We start from the raw sequence: 19533 nt of genomic DNA, 5'->3' as shown, positions 1-19533 counted from the left end.
ACGGGATAAGTCAAAAGGAAGTGTTGTATTGTGTGGGTGAAAGTGAAGAATAGTGTAAATGTTTATGAGATGTTTCCTTGGAACTGTTAGGTCCTAGCCCCTCTCAGCTAATCAGCACACTGCAGCCTGAATACATTTTTAAAAATTAATCTGAATACATTTTTAAAAATTAAACTCATAATTGTTGCTTTTTAGTCACAAATTACAATAACACTGATCACTGATACCAAAGCATAATGCTTCAAAAACGATTCATTTATAAAAGTAGTAATTTTTTAATTAATTTTCATTTAAGGCAATCCAATACAAAGCATTTCACAACCCACCATATGACTATAATCATGAACAATAAAAATAGGTTTAAAGGAAAGTAGGGGGTCATGCAAATAAGATAACTCAAAAGCAATAAAACAACAAAGATAAGTTGTAAGATTATTCAAAAATACAGTAAATTAAAAAAGATAACTGTAACATGCTAATTGGCTACAGTTTTTAACCACTGGTAAAAAAAAGTGAGAACCAGGCACAAGAGAGAAGAAATAGCAAACAGTCCACAGAACATACTGACTTGTTTGGCACTGACATGCATGTAGTCTGGTTGGGTTGGTTCATATTTTACAGATGGCAATACCGTGTGTAAAACTGTCATTATAACCCAAGAAAACATGCAGTCGATCCATCACACTACACTTGCAAGAAAAAGTAATGGCACTGGTTGTAAAATGTGATCTGATTTTAACCAAAGTGACAAATATTAACAAACAAAACATTTCTAAGCTGTTTCTAATAAAACCCAGCCATGATCTTTTAGGTCTTTATTGAACACACTCATCAAACATGTATAATGGTGGAAAAAGTCATGGCCACACTAAGCTTTGGATGTCATAAGCATCAACTGAAAATAAATTCACAAGTTTATCAAGGTCATGTCAGAGTAGTTGTCCACAAGCTGAAGTTCAAAAGAAGCTGGGTGATGCAACAGGTCAATGACCCTAAACATCAAAGTAGATTTACTACAATGCCCCAGTCTGAGCCCAAGCCTCAACCCAATACAGATACTGTAGAATAACCTCAACAGAGCTGTTCACATCAGACATCCTAAGAATATGGCTCAGCTGATGCAGTTCTGTAAGGAAGAATGGTTCAAAAGTTGTCCTGGTCTAATTCACTGCTAAAGGAAGTGCTTTCTTGTGGTTATTGTTGCCAAAGGTGGTTGAACCAATTATTAAAACACTGTTGCCATTGCCTTTCCACCATCAAGTTGTATGTGTGATAGTGAAGATCAGCTCACATTTCACCTAGGAAATTGCAAACGGTGCCATTATTTTTTCTGGCGACTGTATAATAAATAAGGATTTAAGAGGAGTCAGTGTAACAGCATAAAAAGCAGGAGCAATGGCTTGTTCATACATAGTCCAAAAAATGAATTAATATCCTTATTACACTTATAATCCCCAAAATATATCAAAGATAAACAGTAAGCACTCTGTAGGAAAAAGTGCTATGGGATCTATATGCAAACCAGTTGTTACATCACATTTTACAATCTACTAGTCCACTCTTATTTTTCCAGTGTTAACTGTTTCCTCTCTTACATTGCACAAGGAAACACATTGCTCTTTTTCATTATAACCACCATTAACTCATTTTCTCTCCTCCACATGAAAGCCATACTTACCCACCCGAAATTCTTTTCAATACAAGACTAAATGAGATGGATTAACTGCCTTTTACACCGTTGAGGCCTTTAGTTTGCTACATTAAACATTTGAAGAGAAGCTCTTTAGCTCATAGTAATTCTGCTGCTGTCTTGCTTTGTCGGTTTAAAACTAAATTATGCTTTTTATGGTTTATTGTAACATTGTGTCTTTGCATTTGTTTACTGACTATGAAACTGGACTAATAGAGAAAAACAGCTACACCAAATTAGCACAGAAACAGTAGTTCGATTTACAGTTTATGTCCATGTGATGCCAATGTGCTGATTTTTAGCAAGTTCCCCTTACCATGTTCAGCATGTTACACAAACAAGCGATGTAAATGACCACTACACAAAGTAAATCTGAGACTGACGGCAATGTCAGCTTTATATGTATTTGGTCCAAATACCAGTGGCTCAGTGGTAGAGCATTGGTTTAGGATGCAGAAGGCAGCCAGTTTGTGGTCCACCAGGTGTGGTCCCCACCCAGCCACCAAGGGCGACTGGATAAAAAAAGGGAGCCTGGATAAAACTGGGAGTAAGAATCAACGTGTGGAACATATTCCACTGTGGCAACCCCGGAAGGGACAAGCCAAACTCTTTAATAAGATTTTTATAATCTGTCCAGTAGTGTTAAATGGCTTAATATACAAGAAAGTAATTTTTTTCATGGGATTAAATTGGAAAACATATTTTAAATAAGATTTTGTTTTAAGCAGTATTCTGATACCATTTTGCACAAGCAGCTGATGAGTACTTTAGCCATTACCCAGGCAGTGGTTAGACTGATATTAGTCTCATTGTTGGGCTTAAATTATTGAGGATGTACATGTAAAAGTATTTCTTAGAGGTAAGTTTAAATTTATTGCCATAGTTATTTTTCTTTTCACTTGAACAGTTATTTTTGACATGTTTAATGTGATGAGATACTACAACCTCAATTGAAACTAAAAATTGTTACCATTTCATGTCAAATATTAGCTCAGTAAATTCGATCAGCAACACATCTCCAAAAATTTGGAAGAGGGGCAACAAAAGGCTAGAAACGTTATTGCCAAAAAACAAAAACAAATGGAGGAGCATTTTACAACTAGCAGCTTACACATCTGGAAAGGCACCATTAATAGTGAAAAGTACATAAAGGTTTTAGAGCAACATATGCCCCCATCCAGGCAACGTCTATTTTAGGGAAGGCCTAGCATATTTCAGCGAGACAATGCTAAACCATATATTGGATCTATCAGAGCAGCATGGCTTCACAGGAGAAGAGTTTGGGGGCTGAACTGGCCTGTCTGCAGTCCAGACCTTTCACCAAGAAAAAACATTTGGCGCATCATAAAATGTAAAAATACAGTAACAAAGACCAAGGACTGTTGAGCAGCAAGAATTATGCATGAGACAAGAATGGGACACCATTCCTGTCCTAAAACTCCAGCAACTGGTCTCCTGACTTCCAAGATGTTTACAGACAGGTATTAAAAGAAGAAGGGATGCTACACAATGGAAAACATGACCTTCTTTCAACTTTTTTAGGAAGTGTTGCTCCAATCAAATTTAAAATGAGCAAATGTTTTCCATGAAATGTTTTGTGAAATTTTATTAGCTTCAACATCGGAAATATTGTTTATGTTGTATTGTAAACAAAATATGGGTTGCATTCTGTTTTTATTTACGTTTTACACATTGTCCCAACTTTTTGGGATTTGGAGTTGTATTTAAAAACACACAATAAAAGCACTGTGGTAATCTTGTGGCACCCTTGGCCTATCACTAAGGGACTCTGGAGAGTCATGACACTCACAAACAGGGACTATACTTTTATCAAAACCTCTCTTCTCCTTCAGGCTGTGTACTCCTACTTTCTGAAAGTGCCCTGTGAGTCTTCTTATTTAAAAAATTATACATTTATATGAGTTGTACGGTAACTTTTAAATTTCTCAACTTTTATAATCTGCATTTTTCTAAGGCAGTATACCACAGGGCTGTAAGGTTATTGTTTTGCAGAGATCAATCTCAAATTTCAAGCTTCGTTACTGATGTGGTAAAATTGGATTTGATACATGGAAGCGAGTTTGTTTTTGTTTCTTCACAGTCAGCTGATGTCACAGATGGGAGAAGCTACGGAAAGCTAAACTAGTAGGGGCACCAAAGAATCCCTCTTTCCCTCTGCTAGAGACAGATTGTTTATGTTCAAGCATAAAAGAATGACGTATGTACTGAATCTAATGAACACAAAAACCTGAAACTCTGGAAACCACTTGCCAGAGACTTTTAATGCACCGTAGAAGGCACAGGCACCACCTTAAATAAAAATCAATGTCTCATTTTTTAGTTTTTTACTAACAGGGGAGTCAGTATCAGGGTCATACTGTATAACCTGCCATTGGACCATGGAGTGAAAATTAGCTGTGGGTCCTAATAATCAATTTTTTTTTTATGTTGCAATATGGTGGTGACCATTACCAAATACTGATAATTGATTATGGCATTAAACTAATTTTCTTGAATCCTTTGCTTGTTTGATAATCAAGCCAGCATTTACCACAGTATAGGTGTTACATTAACATTTGTTCAACCTGTTTTTATTCTCTTCCTTTTATATGTACAGACTTTTAATCATGTGTCTATGTAATTTGTAATTACGCTATGTTACAAAATAAAGCAACTTGTGGATTATTGAAAGTTTAGAGGGTTAAAAGGTTAAAAGCACTTATAATAAATTCGTTAATGCTCTGCTTGTGCAACGTCCTCTGTGATGGAAATGTACTAATGAGAATCCTAAAAACACCAAAGAATATTTTATGTTGATTTGCAGCTTGCAGTACAAAATACTTGCATGCATAAATTGGGTACTTTGTTCAGAAACAGTTAATAGCAGCACTCAAAAAGATTAAATATGATTAACCTGGTAACATCATCATAATTCTTGTACCTGGTTTAGAAACAAGTTGTGCTTTTTATATGCAGTCACTTATAAATAATTGGTGACTAATTAAAAATGGGTATAATTTATGGCATTCGAGACATACAGTACCTCTCAAATGCCCATGCTATTATGAATAACATTGGAGAATAAATATAATGAATATGGGCCTTTTAATTCTAATACAACATGCTCTTAAAACATTTACTTAATAATTAAGAGAGGTGGTGATACCTTATGATATAAAAGATGAGTAATGGAGAATGTAATAAACTGTAAACTACACACTTGTAGCATTTTCTACATCATAACTGATGTAATAGGAAATAAGGAGATAATCCCCAAATATAAAAAATAATTCCAGAAGGGAAAAGGTGCTTTGAAAATATCACTGTACTAGGCCACACCATGACTGACGAGCAAGGCTTAGGTCAAAGTTCACAGGTCCTGACATATGTAGAGAAACAACCACAGACAGGCACAAGTTTTGACCACAACATGACCTTTTTGAATTAACCTGCTGTCAAATTAGACGAGAAACAGTCACTGCCTCAGTGTTAAATGAGTCCTGGAAAGTCTGCAGCCTCTCTTCAAGAGAAGCCAACCAAATTAACATTTAAAAAACAAATAAAATAACAACCAAAATGTTGCTCCAATAGTCACTGGGAGAATACAGTACACTGTTTCCTGTTTGTACTGAAAAACAGGAGGTAGAGAGTTCCCTCTGGACTGCTTTGAGTCTTCAGTGAAGAGCCAAGATGTAGGGTTTTAGATCTGTGTGTGGTGGTGTGTATGTCCGGGTGGTGTGTAGGGAGGTGGAGCCGGATTGGGTTTGATTCCCCGACTCTTCATGTAAGAGATGAACTGGTCAGGGATCTCTGCTAGCACGTCTTTGGCCAGTCGTGCCATGCTTAACACGTGATTGCCTGTCCGGTCCATATAATCTCTGAAGGGAACAAACTGTTAAAGAAAAAAGAAATTGTAAAACAGCAGTTTAACATGAAGAAAATGGTCTAATTACCCCAAAAATGTGTATAAAATGTGGCCTAATACTTAAGGACTTATTTATCAACATATAGTTTCCCCTGTCTTAACATAAAGCCATGTGAGATTTTCAGACTAATGTTATTCGTACAAAGCTCTCAGTACTGTATGTTTTTGGCAAAGTACACAGGGAGATTTCATGAGAGGAATGATGTTAGCCAACATTTGGATCCCACATTTGGATCCTGTCAGCTTTAAGACGATGTTCTGTTGTTAATCCTGGGCTGAGGTTTCACTCTGAGGTGAAAGGAAATAAATAAGCCCAAGTTTGGAAGTGTTGGATTTTTCATTTTGTACTTTTACAGTATGTTGAGGTTTTCCACAAGGCATATGTGTAGCAAACCAAACCATGGCCTATCTGAGCTTGTGATCAGTTTATTTAGAAACATTTGTTAGCGGGCTACTTCTGCTACAATTACCCCGCATAAAGGACTTTGCCCAGTTTTTCATCACTTAGTCTTTAGTTTTGACAGACGTAAAGACAAAAAAATATAAAATATAAAAATGTTAGAAACTGCTTGATACTTGAATACTTAGACATTTATTTAATAAGATACAAAAGGCATTTTAGTCGCATATGATTTTAAAGTTTTCAGTTTCAAGGGGAATACAGAAGAATCCCACAGATGTCCACATTTGTTAGAGCTGCCAATTCCAACAGATGGTGATTTGTCAGAAACAGCCAGTTTTATGTAACAGCACAACCAGGAAAAGCATATGAATCTACAACCCCAATTCCAAAGAGGTTGGCGCGTTGTTTAAAATGTAAAACAGAAACAGAATGCAAAGATTTCCAAATCTCATCCACCTACATTGTATTCACAATAGAACATAAACAATATATCATATGTTGGAACTAAGACATTTTACCATTTCATTAAAAATATTAGCTCATTTTGAATTTCAGGGCAGCAACTGGTCTAAAAAAAGTTGGAACAAGGGTTGCAAAAGGCTGGAAAAGTAGTTACCAAAAAAACAAATGGAGGAGCATTTGACAACTAATGAGGTTAATTGGCAACAGGTCAGCAACCTGTCAGAGCCTCTCGAATGGAAAGGTGGGCAGAGGTTCACCAATCTGTGACAAACTGCATCTAAAAATTGTGGATCAATTTCTGAAAAATTTTCCTAAAATTGTGAAGATCCCACCATCTAAAGTATATAATATCATCAAAATACTGAGAAAATCAGGAGAACTCTCTGTGTGAAAGGGACAAGGCTGAAGGTCAAAACTGGATGCATGTGATCTTCTGGCCCTCAAGCGGCACTGCATTAGAACAAGCATAATTCTCTACTGGACATCACTGCATGGGCTCAGGAACACTTCCAGAAATCACTGTCTATGAACGCAGTTAACCGTGTTATGCACAAATGTAAATTAAACCTGCATCATGCAAAGAAGAAGCCCTATGTCCAAAGAACCAAAAACGCCACCGTGTTCTCTGAACCAAAGCTCCTTTAAAATGGTCTGAGGCAAGATAAAAAACTGTTATGTGGTCAGATAAATCAACGTTTGAAATTGTTTTCGGATGTCGTGCTCTGCTGACTGAAGAGGAGAGGGACCATCCATCTTGTTATCAGTGGACAGTTCAAAGCCTGCATCTCTGATGGTATAGGGGTGCATTAGTGCCTATGGCGTGAGCAGCTTACACATCTTCAAAGCCACCATTAATACTAAAAAGTACATAGAGGTTTTAGAGCAACATATGCTCCCATCCAGACAATGTCTCTTTCATGGAAGACCATGCTAAACCACATACTGCATTCATCACAACTGCATGGCTTTACAGGAGAAGAGTACGGATGCTGAAGTGGCCTGCCTGCAGGCCAGACGCTTAACCAATAGAAAACATTGCATCATAAAACTAAATAGTAGGAAACAAAGGCCCAGGACTGTTGATCGGCTAGAATCCTGCATCCGACAAGAATGGGACAACATTCATCTCCTAAACTACAGCAATTGGTCTCCTCACTTCCCAGATGTTTATAGACAGTTGTTAAAAGAAGAGGGGATGCTACATATTTGTGGCAATTACTTTTCCAGCCTTTTGTTGCCACTGTTCCAACTTTTTTGTGATGTGTTGCTGCCATTAGATTCCAAATGAGCTAATATTTTTCATCAAAATGGTGACATTTCTCAGTTTCTCAGTCTCAGTTCGACATCTGATATGTTGTTTATGTTCTATTGTGAATAAAATATGTGTTGGTGAAATTTACAAATCATTGCATTCTGTTTTTATTTATGTTTCACACATCGTCCCAACTTCTTTGGAATTGGGGTGATAAATTCATATCATGAAACATTAAATATTGTGTAAACCCAAACTCGATCAACATTTGATGTCAGTATACTTAGGGTCAACAGGTCAGAGCAACGGAGAGTGTGGAAAAGAGGTGAAAAGGCGAGTCCAAGCAGTGTGAAGAAAAATGTCTGTTGTGTTGTGCAACAATATCAGCATCAGCCGGAATGACAGGAAAATTGTTCAAGACAGTGGTGAGACCAGCGATGTTGTTCTGCTTAGAGACAGTGGCACTGAAGAAAAGACAGGAGGCAGAGCTGGAGGTAGCAGAGATTAAGATGTTGAGGTTCTCTTTGGGAGTGAGAAGAATGGACAGGATCAGGAATGAGTACATCAGAGGGACAGCTCATGTTAGATGTGTTGGAGATAAAGTTGGACATGTTCAGAGGGGAGACTGTGAATATATTGGTAGAAGGATGTTGAGGTTGGAGCGGCCAGGCAGAAGATCTAGAGGAAGACCAAAGTGGAGATTTATGTATGTAGTGACAGAGGACATGAAGTTAGTTGGTGTGAGAGAAGAGAATGCAAAGGATAGAGTTAAATGAAGGAACATGATTTGCTGTGGCGACCCCTGAAAGGGAGCAGCTGAAAGGAAAAGAAGAAGACTGTAGTTGTAATGTCTGATTTATTTCTTAAAATATTGTGAACTAGGAGTTGTTCTTGGTCTCGGCATCTGCAGTAAATAATAAAGTCAAAATTTCTTTCGTGCTGTAAAGGGCAGTCACCTGAACAATGTCTCTCTCTGCAAGTTTCCCTCGGGAAGAGATTCTGATGTCATCACCATCCAGCTCCACCATTGCTGGAAGACACAAGTTCACACACACACACACACACACACACACACACACACACACACACAGACACACAGACATACAAGAATGAGAAACATACAACATGAGCTGCTTTAGCACAAGAACAGAGGTTAATATACCACAAATGTAAAGAATGTGTTATCATATAATACAAGTGCTATAGAGTTAGCTGAGCTGAAAACATGCAGTCTGTCTTTCCTGCATGTCTAATCAACTAATAAACCCTTTGTTATTGTCTTTGTGCAATTTAGAACAATCTGTACTAAACACAACAAACCTAGCAATTAACCTCAGCAATTTCTTCAACAATTATTCCAGCATCCACCTACACATTCCCTGAGTGACTCAAATGAGTTTTTATTGTAATTGGGTATTTCTCAGAATTAGCAGCAGAGACGTTTGACTGGTTGAGAAATAATAAACTGTGTTGCATAAATGTAACTGTTTTATTCTATTAATAATTCTAGATCAATACAAATTAGCATAGAATAAATTTAAAAACCATGTAACAGTAACAGAAATGTGTACCGTCAAACTCAGCCTGACCCACTCCAACTATGATGATGGACATGGGAAGCTTGGCACCCTGCAGACCAACCAAAAAACAAAAAAGAGAGAAAGTGGAAAAAGTTTATTTTTTCCGTAACAAACCAGTCCCTGTCAAGTGGCATATGTACACGTGTTTTATTCAGCAAAAACAGAGAAGCACATCCTTGTCATCTTACTGGTGCATATAAGATATTACGGAGATTACAAGCTCACCCACATAGATTACAAGCACACAATTGTTTTACACCATCCTTTAACTACCTTGATGACCTTAAGGCAAGAAAGGGCCTCCAGAAAGAGAAAAGAGTGAGTAAGAGACAGAAAGTCAGAGATAGAGGGGAGGAGAGTGAAATGCTACAAGCTTTAAGCTTTTCTGGTTCTGTGTTTTATGTTCATGCATCTAATTTTCAGTTGTAGACATGCCTCCCTGCTTTTGTGTTAGGATGAGAGCCTTTCTACTCCTCTACTCACTCTGTGTGCAGTCTTCTGTAATGCTCAAGCACACTTGTAAAAGACCATATAAAAATCGGTGTTCTCCAGGTGAAAGTCTGGTTTCTCTTATCTCCTACCCCAATTTTTGTTAACCAGGTTCTTCGTTTACATATACGTGTATGTTAAAACACTCAGAGTTTTGATGCTAAATGCAGGTTATCCGGCCAGGAAGATGAGCATTATGCTCACTGTTTCATTACGCTGAAGGTCAGTTGCTGTTGATAGATTGATGACTGACAGATTAAAAAAAACATAACCGTAAACATAATCCAACATAAATAAGGTCCTTCTATGAACTAATTTCAAACAAAGATATGTTCAAGTTTAGCCAAAGAATTCCCAACCTGGACTGACAAAATGTTAACTCAGAACCATTTGTTGTCAGTATTATTGTCCACACATACTGGAACACTTTAATAGGGTCTTATATAGTAGAAGGCTAATAGCAGCATTTGTGAGCAAGGAGAGGTGGGTGAGGGAGGAGGTGCCAAAATCAGTCAGTACAGCGACCATCCTCGGCCACCCACCCAGCCACTCCTGACTACACCTCAGGTCAGATGACACTGCTGTCAGTCTCTGTCCCGTAGATGGTCACTGTCTCTAAAAAAAGACAAAAACTGTAGGGGAAACAATCTATAGAAACAGCAAAACATACCAAGATGTTGATCAAGGGCTGGGCTGCGAGATAGTTTCATATATTGACTTTTGATTGAATTACATTGTGAGGACTTGGTCTTCCTCTGTTATCCAAAATAATGATTTCAATTAACAAGACTAAGAGTCTAATACTTAGTTACGTGTACAGATCTGCATGCTAAAGTGGTAGTTTTGTTTTTGATATCTAACAGGGTAAGTGAAAACATGACCTGTAAGTTGCTTTAAGGCAAGCATTTTCCATTTAAGCCGTTATAAACTTGTAATACAACCAAATCATAATCATTGTCAATTTTTGCACACCGAAATTTGATTATTACACTACATTATTAGCCTGCATGGTACAATGCACCACTAAAGGCATTCCCTTCAATTCCACTTGATGGACAGTGACTACACTGTCTTCTTACAGTCCATGTTACTGTCTGTCTATGTAACTTTCAGATGTATTGCAATGTAAATGCTGAAACTAAAAGCTGCTCCTACAGTATACAGTACATAATGAGTTTCGCAATGCAGTCAGAACAAGTGCAGTTTTATCTCTGGCACAGAACAAATGTACTGTGGCAAATCAGGCAACCTCTTATTGCCACGGGGATGAGAACAGTTTCTGGCGACAGCGCCTCAGCCACGGCACATCAATGCGATTATCAGTGTTCAACACAGCGCCTGCCACTGCCTGTCCTCCCACACACATGCACACACAACACACAAACATTCACACTTGCAGACATACTTGTTCGTGTGTGTGTGTGTGTGTGTGTGTGTGTGCGTAACCTTATACATAGACACATCAGACCATTGAATGCTACCAGAAATAACCTGGCAATCCACCATGGCCCACTTTTGGCACCCTCCTGTCAGCTGAGATACACTCTGAGACAACAAAGCTTCAATCAATACTCATCATTCCCACAGTTTTCTCTGGATGTGCAGCTTAATCTCAATGTCATGCATGTGCATGTTTTGATGAGTGTGTGTTCTTGTGTTCTGCTGCCTCCCTGCACACGTGAGAATTTTTATGGATGTGTTTGTAGAGGTGGCTGTGCGTTACACGCAGGGGCATCTGACAAAAACTGAAGGAAACAGATGAGGACATACCAGCTACTGTAGACATTATGTTTTAAGTAAATATATAAGAGAAGCATATCAAGTTACTAAATTGGAGAGCAACATTCATATCCAGTCCTCTATTCTGCACACGTTGATTGTCTTAGTTGTGTGAACAGTGACAGTGGGACTTCTGTAGGGTGTTCTGTAGCAAGAGTTTAGTTGACGGAGCAAATGTCTCAGGAATTAATTGGTGTCTTTATTTGGCTTTATGAGCTCAAAATATTTGGACAATTGATACCTCAGCTCTTCAGCGGCCAGGCGTGTGTTATTCTATTGTTAATAGATTTTCAATTAAACGGATAAAAGGTTGATTTGAGGTGTAACAGTGGCAGTTAAAATCTGTTCAAGTCAATTTACATCAATTTAAGGTTTTCAATACTTAATACAATACTTTTAAAAATCAAAAGAAACCCATTGGAAGTTGATGTCTGGAAACAAAGGCTAGACCAGATAAAGAACTCTGGAAGTAGACATATTAGCTTTACAATGCAATTTAAGTGCAAGATGTTTCTTTATGTACATTTCTTTTACATGACTTATGTAAAAGAAACTTAATGGGTTTCCAGGTTATTAGCATGAAAAGTTAGCATTCTATATTTTTGCACAGTATACAGTAGGTTTGACAACATTCATTTTTAAAAACATTGTCAAAGATGCCTTTTCCAGCCAGTTATTAAAGCTAATGTTGGACTAATGAGGTAGCCACTTACAGACAATAACACCTGCCCTCAACTGTTCTCTTTCAGACTGACTAATTAACAGTCTGGTTACAAATAAGAAGCTGCTTTTGCCTGAAAATTATTATTGGCTTTTTTAGGGTGAAATTGTGAAGGTAGATCAGCCTCTGCTATTCCTGTATACTGCATTTGTGCTTTGTGAAAATGAAAAGGGGACAGGGTCCTTGTGCAGCAAAAAATTATCGTACAATAACTTTTTAATAGGGTGTGGAAGACTATTAAACAATGACAGTGGTGTAAAAACTACTACAGTACCACTGATGTTTGCATCCTTTAACAATCATCTTTGAGTTAGTTTATATACTATAGTTATAGTTGATCTAAAACATTGGACTGTGTGACCTATACTGGTTATTTTGCTGTATATACTGTATGGAAATCTCTGCAGTTGCTAATCCTGTTACTGGAATCAGCCCTATAACAACCCAAACCAGGTCTGTAAAATAAAGTGACCAATTCATGAATGGCACACATTTTTACATATATTTTTTTTTCTTTTAAGTTTGTTCTACACTTTTCACCACACCGTGAACTTGGTTTCCCATCACTAGGTATCCCATTACCCACAAAGCCCTGCATCCACTATAAAGTGAAAGGAGGTAGAATTGCTGTGAAGCACTTTTGGTGGTTGCTGGCACTGATAAAAAGATGAAGCACAACACAGTGATAGGTAACAAGTCTAAGATGAGAAAGAAGCAAACACATCAAAGGCAGCAGAGGATTTTGTTACAAACTGAGTGGTGACAGAAGTATGGAGAGAAAAGATGAAGACAAAGAGATCTAGGTCTTTAAGAAGAGAAGAGATGGAGGGAGACAGAGGAAGTCTTTGTAGTTTGAGCGGGGAGGCTCATACAGTAGCTGCACAGAGAGAACGACGCAGCAGAGGGACCACGGCTGTGAGAAGAGGAGGGTGGTGCTGAGTGACTGACAGGTGGATTTGTGTAATATAGCAGATTTTATTGTGACTTAGAACTTGCTGTTGCACCACATAGATCTATCTTACTGAAAACATGCCAGACAGACACATCCAGATTGTTCAAAACACACAAATAACACCTGCATGAACAAATGTACACCTACTCCAGATGTTCAAACAGACTTGTTCACATTCAAGCAGCTTCTCACTTTTTATTGCAAATACTTTCCAACATGGATGAGTATGAGGAAAGACTTATATAAGCTCAGCAGTGTGTCCTCGCTCACCCTGGATCCATAAAGAGTTAAAGAAAAAGCGTTGCAAGTGGCAATAGACGTTTAGAGTGAGGTCAGTGAGATAGAGCAGCAGGCAAGATCTTAAAAGGAAGGTGTGGCTGTTCTAATGTTTCGACTAACAGTCGCAAATTCCCTTTAAATCCAGTCTGCTGGGTGTTCTGTGCCTGTGGCACGCTGAGGACAAGGGGGAGACGAAGGGGAGACACCAAGGAAGAGGAAACGGCAGGAAGCCAGTCACTTGCTATTTAAAATTATAAGAAAAGAGGAGTTAGGAAAAGTTTAATGGACAGTCCTTACTAATAACTCACAATAATGTGTTTTTATTTACAGAGGTGCCAACATTTATTTAATTTTATTGTCTTATTGTTGGGTCAGAAGGGAAAACATTTGTACTTGTTTTAAGACAGAGGTTTGATCCACAAATTAAAAAGGGCATTATCTGTGCCTTGAGCAACAGTGGTGCAGTTGTCAGGTAAATCATTTGTGTTTAAATTGATCCTGAGAGTACACTACACCACAGTTTAGAAACAGGTATTTGTAGCAGAAAAATATCAGTTTTGTGAATGCAATATGCCAGTCCCCTTGCTCTGGAGATTGTAGAACAACTGATACCAACACGTTTTCTGTTGTTTATAAAGTGGAGTGACAACCAGGCTGAACATTTTTTGAGCGAGTATGCTGGAGACCCAGTAAGGTTCTTGAAAGAGATCAAGTGAGTAATTAATTTGTTGATAGTTGTTTGACTGATCGACATACTACATCAATTTTATAATTTATCATTTCTGATACTTACAGCTAAGTATCTTTGCTAAGTAAGTAAGTAGCTTTGCAAATTTAAGGTTAATCCTCAAAGGATGGCGGCTTCCCTGTTGTTTCATAACTTTGTGATATGTTAAATTAACCACCTATTCCTATAGTCTCACTGTACCAGCGTGTATTTCAAAAATGAGGAGAAAAATCACTATCTAGATTATGCATTGTGATTTTGAGTGAAAAGCCTGTGATCCCCTAGCGAGATCATCCACCCCAAATCCTTCTATTGTCTTCATAATTTAGCCCGTCCTGCTTACTGCAGGAAAGCGTTCTTACATTTACAATGGCCTCTTTGGTCTGGGCCATGTCGGAAATGACACCATCTGTGATGATGAGGAGCACAAAGTACTGGGAGCCATCCTGCACTGCCGCTGCATACCTGCATACACATAAAAAAAACAAAAAAACATGAGAAAAGTTGAGAAATTAAGAAGGTGTTGTTTAATCCCTTTAATATGAAAACAAATCTGACTTAGGCATGTATTGATGGATTTGTCTAAACATTGTTGTAGAAGATGGTGTATAGATGCCATTACCTTACATACAACTCAGATAACATGCATTAAAATGCTTCATGAGTACACACTGATTATTCAGCCTCAACAATCCATTTTAAAACAATGCTGGTGTTGAATTCACAGACTAGCCCCCTCCATAAATGTCTTGATAGTTTACCTATTCAAATGCAAAACACAAAAACTGTTTGTGTATTCTAAGAGCTGTCATAGTTTAACACGTGGCAAAATTAGATTTTTAAATACAACAGAGGACTGGTGTAATCAGATGCAGAGTGGTGGCAGTGAGAGGTGGAGGTGGGTCTCAGGGGCGCAAGAATTATCTCAGGTCACGCCAGGGATTGCATTAATTTTATGTGTTGCTAACTGTCATATGTCAGTGATATGTGATATGTCAGTATAATGTTTGTTACCATTGTTACCCATTTCTGATCAATTCCATCAGCTACACCCACCAATGTTGTGATAGCTCTCAGCTGATCTAAATTAATCTTAGAGCATGTCATGTCCAATTTAGTGTGTCTAAAAGGATGCACAAAGTCAGAAAAATGCAGTTAAAAATGTTAATATCAATGTTTCTTAATCTTTGATAGTTGATGATGAGTGATAATCACAATGTGCTTATAAACACTGCAAAGACACAAAAAACTCTTTTTTTCTGAATTGATGATAAAAAGATATCAACAATTTATCATTTGCAGATCTTTTGAAAATGACACTCCTTTTGAAACAATAGCTCATTCTCTCTGTGTATAAATACTGTTAAAAACATTTGTGAGGAAATATGAGTGGGTTTCACTGTTTTTATCATAGCATTTTTTTGTATTTAAATAGAAGTATGAATAATGTATAAATTATAATGAAGGAATCACAAGTAGGAAACGTTGCCACAAGGGATGGAACAAAAATGACTGATACTGAGCTAAGAGGATCATAAATATGGAATCGAAAAGTTGTATCTTAAATTTGCATGTAAAAATCTGAATTTTAAGACTCCTGCTGTTTCCGTATTATGCACTTGGCACTATTAAGCTTGACAAATAGGAAGAAGAAGTGGATTTTTAGGTCACATGGTTGCATTAAACAAATACCCAGATTCAATGACCTGCTTCCTTTAGTAGGAGTGAAAAAGTTGATCTCACTCAGTATCGTGCATTGTTCTCTCACCTGGCCACATGGTTCACCACAGGGGCAAAGTTAGTCGGCCCATAAAGTTGAACTGTCTTTAGACTCTGGTGGTATGCCTCCAAGATGCCCTCAATACCATTGCAGTAAGGATTTTCCATGTTACCATTCTGGAAGGGAGAAAATAGGTTTAATGGGTCAAAAAAAATATTTTTCATGGTCTTGTTGAATACATTCAATAAACACTGAAAAAAACCAAGAGCTCCATAATAAACTGAAACTATTAAAAGTCATTAGCTTATTTCCTAGTACTAGGCCATGCACAAAATACAGAAGTTCTAACAAACGGCAACTAAAAACAGGGTATAATGGTTTCTATTAAAAACCTCTACAGATTAAAAAGAAGTGAAATGAGGTGAGTTTGACTTCACCAGTGGAAACTCATGTGACACCCGTCCATCAGGAGGAAGTTTGGCTCCAAAGCCCAGAGCAGGGAACATCTTGTCACTGTCATAATCCTGAATTATCTCCCCGACCGCCTTCAGGGCCATGGCGTAGGCATTCAGCTGGTACGGGTTCATGTAGTGCAGCGAAGTAGACTGAGAGGGGTTACCTGTTGACCAATAAATCAATCATGAAGTCATTGTGGTGTATGGAGTATAAAGATAAGATGTCTACAGCACAGCATATTATTTTGCACATTATCAGCAATGACATGACGTTAAAAAAAATCAGTTTTTTGCTGTAGCCAATGATGACAGCATAAATCCTGACTGGTAGAGCTGTCACGTTCAGTCCTGAGAGATGATAAAGCACAATTTTTAATTCCTATGTTTGGAATACAATTATGACCAATCATTAACAAACAGCAACAGGAAAGCCATAGTGAGAAATCAACACCTCTAAGTGATGAATTAAGTGAGCATTTAGAAAGCGCTTGTCAATGACTGTGACCTTCACAATAATCCCGCCTGTAAAACACATAATGAAGTAATTCAGTATTAACAGCACAGCTGCTGTGGTTTCCGCTCCTTTTAAATTTTGCACATGAAATGGGACACACCGCCTGTGCCAAGCTGCATCCACAACAATTGCAGAAACACAGCATTACATCTGGAGTCTGGGCAGTGCTTGAAGTAGAACAAAAAAAGTTTTTGTTTTTTTTGTTGTTGAGACACATTTCACTTATGAATGTAAAAGTTGGAGAAGTTCTTGATCGAGAAAGAAAAACTGTGGACAAACAATCTGCTGTTTCTTGCGGATATAGTTCAAAATATTTTGGCATGTTGTATTCAGCTGTAATAAATGTTGTTTTCATACATGTTAGTTGTTGTCACCCAGATAAATTTCCCCCATGTGTTTTCTTTCTATTCTATCTAAACTGCCACCAATAACCAATAAATATTTAAAGTTACTAACAGATTCTTTATGAGGAAGAAGATTCCAGATATGTCTACCTCCCATAGTAGATAATCTGTACAGTGAGTTCTCACACCCTCTGTGTATGTCTGTCTATAATTCTGAATCGGACATGTCACAGTTGAAGCGCACTACTATCTACTTTTGTCCCCCCCAAACACAAACACTTTATCATTAGTATCACTCACCATTAGATGCTGTGAAATCGATGGCCACAGTGAAATTGATCTGTGTCCTATAAAGGGAATGGAAAGGAGGACATAGGGGGAAAAAGACAACATAAGAGACCAGCCAGCAATAACAACATGCCAGGCCTCATTAAATTCCAGTGCTCTTGTATGGGAGCCACTCACACACACAGACACACACACACATACCCAATCTATGACACAATATGAGACAATGATGCCTAAAATTGAGAAACATCACACTATAACAAATTGCTGTAATTTCTACAGTACAATTTTACAATAACTTGTTCTGTCATTTTACAAAGTTTAACTGTAAATGGCAATGCATTATGGGTAAAAAAACAATTAGAGTTGCTAACAGGATTTTTGCACAATAAAATATTGTACAATTACAGGTAAGTTGTATCTTAACTGTGGATGTTGCACTTCACAGGTTAATATTGTTGATTTTGGCGATAGAATTTGAACGAGGAACAAGAGCATTTACTGTCCAAAGCAGAGGAGTAACAGTAATTTCTTTGGTTATTTTAACTAAGCTGTTCTGAGCCCAGCAGTAACAGGGCAGAGGCAGCATCGGGAAGATTAGTTACGCTAATGCTGTTTCTACATAACTCCATACCTTTGCAACATTTCAAAGTAATACTACCTAGTTTAGACATTATTGACATTTCCAGAAGGTAACTACATGCGTACGTTAGTAATATTGCACTGATTCCTTGCAGTAGCATGCTAGTGACATTATCATATCATTTGGCACAGTTTTTAGACCAGACCTTACTGACCCAACTATTCACAATTTCTACCGAGCTTGGGCCCATTCCCAGCACTGCATGGCTGGAAATGGGGATGGGCTGTTGGGGGTTCAGTGTCTTGCCCAGAGACACTTTGACACTTTGACGAACAACTTTAGAAAATTGTGGTCAGTGGATCACTGCTTTACCAACTGAGCTACAGTTTTGGTGTATTTAGTGTTATTAGCTACTGTCTAAAGCTAAAACTAGCTACACTAAAACTAGATACAGCATGTGAGCATTTAGTTGACAGAAGTGATTGAGGAGAAGACATTCCCAGATTTAGACCTGTATGTCGAAAATTATTTTTATTTCAGTTGCAGCTTAATTGTTTATTGTCACATTTTACCTGCTTTAGTTATCATGACAGTGACTCCACAGCTCCTGACCTGTGTCCACACTGCATGTTAAAGTGCAGCTTTATGCTCTGTCATATATTTAAAAGAGAGATGTATCATATCTCAGAGGGAAGAGAGGAGACAGGAAAAAACTTTGAGTTGAATTTAGTCATTAAAGAAACAATCTAAATCCAACCTTAAAATTTAACCACTTATAACTATGTGACAGTTATTTTAAAATGGAGATATTAAACAGTAAAAACTCTGCTCATTTAGGGAGTCACAAATTCTACCGTGATTTATTTTGGGTGGAAAAAAGGTAAGTCAGCAGTTATTCACCCAAATGCTCTGTTTATACTTCCTTGTATTACAATGGCATGGCAGATCTTTTGCAGATAGTTCTGCAGAAACACAGGCCAATCCGAGCTATTAGGTGATTTAACTAGGTAAAAGATTTTAAAGTGAATTGGCTTGAAATTGACTTATTCTAACTTTGCTATAGGGTTTGAAAATTTATATATGGGTGGGGGTGTTCATCAGGATATTGAGGAGACTTAAACCAGTTTTAAAGAAGTAATTTTGTGAGAATTCCCAACATCTCCACATCAACAATAGCAGCAGCAAACTCGGTCAACTGCTGAATTGTTTGATGCTGCTGTTGTCCTTCCAAGCTGGCGCTGGTTGAGAAATATCCAACCAGAGTTGATAAATCTATATCACTATTGGTTAGTATCTCATAAAATCTTGTGACAAGAAATTCAAATTATGGATTTAACTGTTAAGAAGCCCATTTCTATTTTATTAGTCGC

General features: G+C 37.7%; 1 protein-coding gene across 3 annotated transcripts in view; it reads right to left on the bottom strand.

Annotated features, from left to right (window-relative positions):
* Positions 1–251: 251 nt before the first annotated feature.
* The window catches only part of cpne5b (copine Vb), a 107323-nt gene continuing 88041 nt past the window's right edge, over positions 252–19533 (bottom strand). For all 3 annotated transcript variants that reach the window (XM_067505453.1, XM_067505455.1, XM_067505454.1), the window contains 7 exons: positions 17593–17639; positions 16417–16598; positions 16028–16155; positions 14622–14724; positions 9304–9361; positions 8689–8762; positions 252–5582 (listed from right to left, as the gene is read on the bottom strand). In XM_067505453.1, the coding sequence (XP_067361554.1) occupies positions 5391–5582; positions 8689–8762; positions 9304–9361; positions 14622–14724; positions 16028–16155; positions 16417–16598; positions 17593–17639 (784 nt within the window). In that variant the 3' untranslated portion in view covers positions 252–5390. The remainder of the gene's footprint in view (positions 5583–8688; positions 8763–9303; positions 9362–14621; positions 14725–16027; positions 16156–16416; positions 16599–17592; positions 17640–19533) is intronic.

This window comes from Channa argus, chromosome 5, assembly GCF_033026475.1.
Source record: "Channa argus isolate prfri chromosome 5, Channa argus male v1.0, whole genome shotgun sequence".
In the NCBI taxonomy this organism is placed as follows: domain Eukaryota; kingdom Metazoa; phylum Chordata; class Actinopteri; order Anabantiformes; family Channidae; genus Channa; species Channa argus.
Note: the sequence above shows the minus strand (reverse complement) of the source record. Positions and strands in the feature narration are given on the sequence as shown.